The 9283-nt window shown below is 57.4% G+C and overlaps 2 protein-coding genes across 3 annotated transcripts; one reads left to right on the top strand and one right to left on the bottom strand.

Moving 5' to 3' along the window:
- The first annotated feature begins 362 nt into the window (after positions 1-362).
- PLK3 (polo like kinase 3) lies at positions 363-7096 on the top strand. 2 transcript variants are annotated; one of them, XM_085308157.1, is made up of 14 exons: positions 363-551; positions 641-757; positions 1189-1318; positions 1406-1493; positions 2042-2137; positions 2941-3136; positions 3550-3676; positions 4111-4220; positions 4311-4428; positions 4542-4625; positions 4814-4976; positions 5133-5262; positions 5487-5597; positions 6008-7096. In XM_085308157.1, the coding sequence occupies exons 1-14, from the start codon at positions 468-470 to the stop codon at positions 6200-6202; spliced, it is 1749 nt and encodes a 582-aa protein (XP_085164283.1). In that variant the 5' UTR covers positions 363-467; the 3' UTR covers positions 6203-7096. The 2 variants fall into 2 exon arrangements, with proteins under 2 accessions (XP_085164283.1, XP_085164284.1); XM_085308158.1 differs by lacking the exon at positions 5487-5597.
- A 974-nt stretch (positions 7097-8070) lies between these two features.
- On the bottom strand, positions 8071-8766 carry DYNLT4 (dynein light chain Tctex-type 4). The gene has a single exon (XM_085308203.1). It carries the CDS (start codon positions 8764-8766, stop codon positions 8071-8073), a length of 696 nt encoding a protein of 231 aa, XP_085164329.1.
- Positions 8767-9283: the final 517 nt, after the last annotated feature.

Raw genomic sequence — 9283 nt, 5'->3', positions numbered from 1 at the left:
GTGCGGGGGCGGCGGCGCGCCGGCCCCGGCCCGGCCCGGGCGGCTCGGCAGCTGAGTGTGCAGATCGGCGCGCTGACATCACGGCAGGAAAAACCTGTCTCCGCGCTGCTCGCTTTCGGTGGCCTCAAATCTCCCGGCCTGTTCTACTTTCCTGCCCGGTGCAGGACTTTCCAGCTGCTCTGTCATGCGGAAAGATGCAGAGCCTTGCCATGGTGGGAGGAAAAACGCCCTGGAGGCTCTACAGGCACCGAGTGAAGACAATCCCTAGTCGAGAGCCTTGTAGTTCAGGTCTTGGTGGGTGACATCGCAGGACRGAGAGAGGCTTATGATGCTCTCCAGGCTGTGTTGCAAGGAAACAGTTGAGGAGGCTTCTAAATGCTTGGGGTGGCTGAGGCAAGAGCAAAGAGCATCTCGCTTATTCCTAACCTCATCTGCCTTTGCAGGGAGGGTTTGCACGATGCTATGAAATGACAGACCTCTYGAGCAACAAAACCTATGCCGTGAAGGTCATTCCTCACAGCCGGGTAGCTAAACCCCACCAGCGAGAGAAGGTAGGCAGCATGGGGTTCCCAGAAGGTGCCTGGCTGGCAGAGGTGCAGCAAGAGTCCTGCATTTACCTGTGGCTCCTGCTCTGTTTCAGATCACCAATGAGATTGAACTGCACAGGGACTTGCACCACAAGCACATTGTCAAGTTCTCCCATCACTTTGAGGACTCAGAGAGCATTTATATCTTCCTGGAGCACTGCAGTAGGAAGGTGAGTGCTGCCTGCCAGAGGTTCCCATAAAATGAGCCACAGGTGGCTGGTGCTGGGCAGTATCTGAGGAGCTGCATTAGCACCGTTTCTCCTGATWTCTGCTATTTGCTGTTCTGTTCCATCCTCTGAGCTAACCCTGCTCAGCCACAAGCTGTTTGCTTGCACTGGAGACACTGCAGATTACCTGTCTTGTTCAGGGTATCTGCTTGTTTTGGTAATGCATAGTGCCCAGTGGTGTCACCTGTAAATCCACTAGTTGTCCTGAGCATCCTGTGGTGACCTTAATGCTTTGAGTTCCTGACCATGATGGAAGGATTATTTGTGCACGGTGACTTCTGGAAGAGCTGGCTTTTGCCAACCTCTTGCCTAGTGGGTATAGCTGCTTGTTCTCCTTGCCTGCGGTCACCTAACTGCCTTCTTTCCCTCTGCAGTCCCTGGCTCACATCTGGAAGGCCCGCCATACTCTGCTGGAGCCAGAAGTGCGCTATTACCTCAAACAGATCATCTCAGGCTTGAAATACCTCCACCTCAAGGGCATCCTACACAGGGACCTCAAGCTTGGTGAGTGGTACTCTCAGGGCAGAGAGCTATGCAGATGCTGGGCTGCCCTACRGTGGTTAGTGCTGATGCATCACCCTTGTCTTGTAGGCAACTTCTTCATCAATGAAAACATGGAGCTGAAAGTGGGGGATTTTGGTCTAGCTGCTTGTCAGGATATCTCTGACCAGAAGAAAAAGTAAGTCAGAGTTCCCTGCTCCAGAGCTGTCCAAGAGCTCATCTTCCTCTTCCTGGGCAGCATCCAAAGCAGAGAGGGAAGCAGCCCTCCCTGGCTGCAAGGGTGGTGGGGCAATTCCTGCCCCAGCTGCCTGGGGCTCCTAGCTGCAGGCGAGGAGAGTGGGGGTGAGAGGCTTGTGCCTCCCCCCCAGGAGGGAGCTCGCAGCCCCCGAACAATGTGCTCACTATGGCTATTGTGCCTGCCCGGCTGCCCTGCYGGGTGTGCTGGGCTGGGGACACAAAGGCTCTGTTCCTTGCTGTATGCAGCATAAGCTCTTCCCAACGGCTTGCCGGGAGCAGCTGCTGCTGACCTCTGGGAACTGGGGGGAGGGAGCTTGTTGGGGGGTGGGAGGGGGGCTCTCATAGCTGGATGGAGCCTCTTGGCCTCAAAGAGCAAAACGGGAGGGAGTAGAACAGTCTGCAAGCTAAAACTGAGGGCTTGGACAGGGAGAGGCTGGCTGCGAAGGGAGGCTTACTCGGGGAGAGGCTGACTCGGCKCTCTCCCCACAGGACAATATGTGGGACCCCCAACTACCTGGCTCCTGAAGTGCTGCTGCGACAGGGCCATGGGCCTGAGTCGGAYGTGTGGTCTCTGGGCTGTGTCATGTAAGTTAGCGCTGCTGTGTGCAAAGTGTTGTGGCTGGGGGAGGACAGGGTCTGCATGGTCCTGCCCGCTCTGTGCGTGTCCCCAGGACTGGGGAGAGCCATGCTCGGAGCAGCCCTGACAAGGAAGCTGTGCTTTGCCCTGTGGGTCTGCAGTGGCTGCTGAAAGGCAGGGGAGGGATGGCAAGTGGCTGAGTGCTTTCTCTGGAGCAGGGATCCCATCTTGGGGAACGGGGTGCTGCTCAGGAGCTCTGCRACTGGGAGCTGCACACTTGCAAACTCTTGTGCAGTTCTCAGCTCTGGGTCAAAGCAGGCTTGACCGACGTGAGAACATGATAAACAATGGAAAAATCTCTGTGGCTGGTGGCAGCTGCTGTGTGTGTCTGCACGGGGAGTGATAGCTGAGCCGCTTGTGCTGCTTCGATGAATCTCTGTCCCCTGCCTGGCTGCTACCCACAAGCTTCCTGCTGAACTTTCCACTCTGGCGCCTGCGAAAGCAGCCTCAGCGGTGCGGGGGGTGTGCTGGGGTGGGAGCAGCAGCAGCAGCGCAGCAGCTGGAGGAGCTGGCCTTTGCCTCTCCAGCCCTCCCTTGGCTCCTMGGGGCTCCTTGCCTGTTGCTCTCAACAGTTGCTAGGAGGAAGCACGGCCGGATGTGAACGCGGCTGCCCTGTTTGCTCATTCCCCGGGCTGGGAAGTGGAGCTCCCAGCCAGGTGTGGCTGGCTGCATGTGAATAACTTCCTTGCTGTAAGTGCTGCTGAGTCATGAGCCCCACAGGGATGTAACCATGGAATGTGTCCTCTCCCAGGTATACCCTGCTCTGTGGGAACCCTCCTTTCGAGACCTCTGACCTCAAGGAGACCTATAGGTGCATCAAGCAGGTAGATTACACCCTGCCTGCCTTCCTCTCAGTGCCTGCCAAGCACCTCATCGCTGGCATCCTGAAACGCAACCCCCAGGACCGCCTCACGCTTGAGGAGATCTTGGACCATGACTTCTTCAAGGTGAGCAGGTGGGAGCCTGCAATCAGATCTGTGGGTTCATGTGACTCTTCTCCAGGCAGGATGAGGCTTTTCCAACTGTGACCGCTAACACAAAGCACAGGGCACTGCCCTTGGTGTGCTGTCCTTGTCACCCCAGTCCCTTGAGGGAAGTGGTTGGYGTCCGGTGGAAATCCCAGCTGCAGGGATTGCTCTGGGTGCTGAGGAATCTGGGGTGGTCCCTGCTGCTCTGTCTCTATAGCACAGGCTGTTTCTCATACTGATAATAGCTAAATGCGCATCCTGGATATGTGGCTTGACAGAAATGCAAGCTGGCTGTCAGGAGGGCTGTGAGTAATAGGTCAGCTCAGGGCAGCTGCTCTGCTGTGCAGCATGTGGGCTACAGAAACTGAAGCCCTGCTTTGGCCTCTCTGCAGGGCTACACACCTGAGAAGCTCCCTCCCAGCAGTTGTGTGATGGCTCCAGAGCTGTGTCCCCCCAACCCAGCCAAGAGTCTGTTTGCTAAAGTCACAAAGACGCTCTTTGGGAAGAAGAAACCCAAGGGTAAGGCTGTGCTCTCACCCAGGTGGACAGGAGCCCCTGGAGGATCAATTCTCCAGGGAAAAGTGGGCCCTGGCTCCTAATGAGATCTCCTGATGGTGTTCTGCAACCCCTTTTTRTTCGGGGGGAGGGAGGGGCACAAACTGTGTTTGCTCCTGCCCTTCCGGTGTTGCATTGCTGGTGGCTTGGTGCTGGATGCACTCGCCTGGCGAGCGGATGCTGGGCTGCAACCCGCAGTGGGTAGTTCCTCCTGAAGACCTTGTGTTCCATGAGAACTGGGAAGTGAAAGTGGAAGGCAGCTGCCTGATATCATCCTTCCCATGATGGGCATGGGAGAGGCCAAGGGAGAGCCAAGCTATTGTGGGTGGTGGCCCAGATCATCTTCCCCTCCCTTCCCCCATGCCTAGCAGTGGGCTCACTGCCTGCTCTCTCCTTAGCCAAGAAGAGCTCTTCAGAGGACAAAGATGACATCTCCAAGCTGGTCACTGGGTTGATGAAGACCTCAATCTGTCGTCAAATGAGCTACAAAACCCTGGAAGGGAATGAGGTAAACAGAGTAGGGCTTGTCCCCAAGCCTGGGTCCACCCCTCCTTGAGGGACTAGATTGGGATGGTGCTAACGCCAGGCCTCTCTGCAGGCCACCCCAGTGTCACGCCGCAGTGCAAGTTCCAGCCCTGTAGAGACACTGGCAGAGGAGACATCTCACAAATCTGCATCCCCTTCCATCCGGGGRACGATGGCCAGCAGTTGTGAAGGTGAGTAATACCTGCCCAAGCTACCCTGACCTGTCCTGAGCTTCCTGGCCTGCTGTGGCTGATAGCAAGGGGACAGGATGGTTGACTCAAAGCTTGTCATCTTCCCTCTGCAGCCATTGAAGACTGCATCACTGCCTCTGCTGTCATTGAGTCAGCTGTCCGGCTCCTGCGGACCTGTCTGTCCTGCATGCCCCTAGGTAAACCAGTCAGAAGCAGCTCCTGGAACAGTGAACTGTGTCCCTCTCTGCACAGGATGAAGGCAGGGTTGCAGTCTGGGGTACCTTAAATGCTGTTGGAGGCTGCTGCTGAGGGGTCTGCTTGCTTGGGGTGGGATGGTGAGCTAGGCAGATGCAAGCTGCTTACCCTTGCCTTTCCATCCCACCAGTGGACAGAAACCCAGCCTCCCTGGCCCAGCATGAGCAGTTTGTCTGGGTGAGCAAGTGGGTGGATTACTCCAACAAGTATGGCTTTGGCTACCAGCTCTCGAACCACAGCATTGGGGTCCTCTTCAATAATGGCACGCACATGATGCTTTCCCCCAACCACAAGTAAGCAGTGGGGAAGGTGCTGGTACCTCTGGGGCCAGCCCCTTGGCAGGGTGGGTGGGAAGGGGCTGATGGAGGTTGGGGAGGCTCCACCAGTTGTGGTCTTAGGGTTGGGTGTGCTGGGTGTCCCCAAAGCTCACAGTCTGCTTCCCTTCCCAGGATGGTGCATTATAACTTTACCAACAGCAGACACATTGCATTCCCYGTGTCTGCCATCCCTGAGCAGCTGCAGGGACAGATGAGTGTCTTGCGCTATTTTGCATCCTACATGGAGCAACATCTCATGAAGGTGGGTGTGTTGGGGCCCTGGTTGAGGGGTGGGCTGGGACCAAGAGCATGTTGGACGTAAGCTTGACTGCTCAATGMAGAGTTGTGGGAATCCCTAGCCATAGCCAGGTGAACACAGTTGTGTCCTGGTAGCAGGGACCTCCCCCTGGGGATATACCTGGCCCCACTGTTTGCACCCCCAATCCCAGACTRGTGTGGTAGCTTATGCAGGCCTTTCTCTTCAAGGGAGGTGACTTGCCCAGCATAGATGACCTTGGGCAGCCAGCCCTCCTCCTCCTGCAATGGGTGAAAACTGACCAGGCCTTGCTCATGCTCTTCAGCAGTGGCACCCTCCAGGTATGTGTGGGGTTCATGGGGATGCCTAACGCCTRTGGGAAAGAAGCTTCTGGGGACTCCCAGCCTGGGTTGGGTCTTGTCCACTGCAGCCCAAATGCAAAGTCCAGCTGCAAAATTAGTTGTTGGTCCAGGCTACTGCTCCTGTACCTAGAGCTACTGGCAGTGGTTTGTCCAGCCKCTGGGAGGGTGTAGGGAGGCGCCATGCTTTGGCCAGCCAATTCTGGCTGCTCTGCTGCTTGGGCCAAGCTGGGTTCCTGCYGCAGGGTGTGGAGTGGCCGATCCTCCCGGGCTGGTCAGGGAGGAGGAACAGGTTGAGGCAGGAAGTGTGGCTCCATTTCTGTTCCCCTGTGCTGCAAGTGGTGTGGATTATACCAAACTCGGGCTTAATGCTAGCCCCACCTGTCTCCTAGGTGAACTTCTACAATGACCATACCAAGGTGATCATCAGCAAGCCTGACCACTCCTGCCTTGTCACCTACATCAACCGAGAGCGCAACTCCTACACCTACAAGCTGTGCAGCATCCAGGAGCTAGGTTGCTCTCCTGAGCTCCAGGACCGCCTTGGATACATACTCAGGCTCCTCCAGGAGCAGGCTGATGCCTAGTTTGGGACCTTGGGGACCCTCTCTGGATGTAGAGGTCTTCCCTTACCCTTCCACAGGATGGGAGGTGTGTTTTGGTGCTGGATGACTATCTGGGCCCCCTGTACTCTGGTGCTCAGTTGGACTCTACAGACTAAGACACCTGGATGTGGCTGTGGCAGCTGGTCTTGGGCACCCTTTGTTCTTACTSTTCCTTGGCTTCTGGCAATCACTGCCTCTGTGCTGGCAGCTCCTGCTCTGGTTGTGCTGGTCTTGGAGTGTGCTGGGAGACTGGGGCAGAGCAGAGGGAGCAGGTGARTGCCCTGCAGCCTGGTTTCAATTTGTAGCCTGGTACATCCTTGTAATGGCTGGTGCTTCAGCCTTCCCTGGCTACCAGTTGCCTGCCACCGGAGCTCTGGCTGTCCTGGGCACTGGGCAATGTGTCTAGCTGCCATCTTCACCTGGAATCATGCTCAGGCATATTAAGTTGTCTCCAGAGTCCAGAGCTGAAGGCTTGGGTTGCTATGGCATGAGGATAACACTCCCAAACAAGGGACAGACAGGGGTGAAGGGCATTACCTGCCTTGCCAGTAGGGTGTGTGGGCTGGTGCACGCTACTCTACAACCACTACACTAAGGAGGGGGAGCAAAGTCCCCTTGGGTGGTGCTAGGATTGACCATGTTTCAGCTACTCTCAAATTTGTGAATCATCTGGTACAACTTGAGGCTTGATAGAGGAAAGAGGGATCTGAGGGCTTGTCTGGAGAAGCCCTCATTTTGCTGGGACCTGTGGGAGAYTTCTTGTTTCAAGGCAGTCTGTATTTATGTTATTTATATGGATTTATTTATTTTCATGTTGGACTCTTCATGTGCAGCTCCCTTGTCCCTCATTGACCTCAATAAAAAATTTCCTCTTCTAAGAGCAAACTTTTTCTACCTTGCTTGGTGCTGGGTCCTGTGCCACAAACTGGTTATAGCTTCCCCAAAGCTGGAGAGCAGGGCATCCTCATCTTCATCCTTGCTTGGTGTTGGGGGAGGATYGCGGAGCTGGGTGTTCTGGGGACCTTACTGGCTTGAACTGGTATGCAGATGAGGCCCTCCTCTCCCTTAGAAYTAGCTCTTGCTCACTGCTAGTTCTGACCTTGGATCAAATCCAGCTGCTCTAAAGCCTGTGCTGAGCTGGACTGGGGTAAGCAGGATCTTATGCCCCAAGATAGGAAGCCTCTTGTCCACGGCCYTTTCAGTGTTGGCTGCAGGGGCTGGCTCACTTCCCTCTGGCTTTGCACTCCACTTCATGTGGTGGGATATGAGCTTGGGACCAAGGCCAGGAAAGGGCAAGGATTTAATCCTGCTCTGTGGATGCCCTTTCAACATGATCTGTTACCTCCTGCCCTGCTGCCCTGGTATTGGTGCAGTCAATCTGCTGTGGGAAACAGGCTGGGCTGCTCTGTGTGTCCTTCCCCAGAGCAGCTGCCTGCTCCAGGACTTTTTTTTTTTTTTTTAAACACCTTACAACCTGAAATGCAATATTTTCTGAAGCTTAGGTCCTCTTGCAAAGCTATAAAGGGAAGCTGCAACTTGGGGGCTATAGTGAGCCCCCAAACCTGGCAGTCAGGTAGGGGTCCAGCCCAGCACTGCAGGGAGCTGCATATGGGGTGTTGTAGAGGCTGGGTGCTACCCCAGCGCTTAGAGCCTGCTTTGGCCATATCCTGCTACTATGGGAAGAGAGCCTGTGACTTCCAGGCTGATGCACTGGCTGCATGTCACCTGAGGTGCCTGGCTCCTCACCTGCACCGCAGGCCAAAGCTTCTGAGATAGAAGAGCTGCAGCTGGAGCAAATCCCTTTATTTCCAGCCCTTCTTTTCCTGCAGTGCTACAAGGCAAGAGCAGGGCTACTCAAAGTAGAGCCCATGCACCGTGGCCACGGCAAAGAGGGAGGCGTTGGAGAAGGTGGCCGAGGCGAAGCTGTCGCTCTGGGGGTCCCACAGCGCCCGGCTGGCCACGAGCATGCTCTGCTGGCCCYGCTGGCCCAGCAGCACATGGCAGACAAGCTTGTAGCGGGGCGGCACCACCTCCTTCGCCCGGCTCCGCACGAGGTCGGCCAGGCTGTGGGCCAGCTGGGCGCCGCTCTGGGTGCCGTACACCGCATCCCCCAGCGAGCCGGCCAGGGCYGACTCCAGCACCCGCTGCACCCGGCAGGCGTTGAACTTGCAGCCCTCGTCCGGCTGCATCTTGTAGGTGTTCTCGTAGCGAGTCTCCTGGATGGGCTGGAAAAGGGGGAGCCCCGAGAAGCTGACGCGGCTGTGGAGCATCCAAGGGCCGGCAGTGGGACGCTTGCCCCCGGGCGCCGCGCCGAGCGAGCTCCGGCGGCTGGCGAAGGGCGCGTTGAGGGTGCTGAGGATGGAGCTGCGGCGGGAGGGGAGCAGCTTGCCCTCCTCGGTGCTCTTCGCYGGGGCCGTGGGCCGGGCCGGCGCATCGGGGGGCTGGGAGCCACGGTGCGTGCCCCCCGGTGCTGCCCGGGGCAGGGGGGCTTCAGCGCCGTCCGGACCCACTGCCGGCRGCGGCAGGGCCGACTCCTGCTTGGCCATTCGGGCAGCCTGGAAGGAAGATGTGGCCCTGAGCTACAGGCGCAGCAGTGGTCCTGCTGCTCCCGGGGACTTTCCTGAGCCCGCGTGCCCCCTCGCATCACCACTGACCGCCTCTCGGCTTCGCTTCTCCCTGCCCACTGCGGCGCTCCCTCCTTCAGGTGCATCTCCGTGCGGCTCGGCAGAGGTGTGCTGGGGGACAGGAGGCAGCAGGCACGGAGCGGCTGTGCATGCCAGGAGGATCAGGGCTCCGAGGCTGGCAAAGGGCAGGTTTGCACCTCAGGAGACCCCCAACTTTCCCTGCTTGGCCGGTGGCGGCCACCTCTGCCTCTCCGGTGCACCCATCCCAGCAGCCTGGGGCCTCCTGGCCAGTGGGACCCATCCCCAGCCCTGTTCATCGTCATGAGCAGCTCCTTCCTCCCTAGTCCTCCTGGACCRCACTGTTCACACACTTACCCCCAGCCCTGTGCGTGCCTCTGCCGGGGTAAATCACGGCACTGCTCTGGCTGATTGCTCCGTG

Source organism: Rhea americana, unplaced genomic scaffold, assembly GCF_003343005.1.
Source record: "Rhea americana isolate MKP2758 unplaced genomic scaffold, rheAme1 scaffold_27, whole genome shotgun sequence".
NCBI classification, from domain to species: domain Eukaryota; kingdom Metazoa; phylum Chordata; class Aves; order Rheiformes; family Rheidae; genus Rhea; species Rhea americana.
Note: the sequence above shows the minus strand (reverse complement) of the source record. Positions and strands in the feature narration are given on the sequence as shown.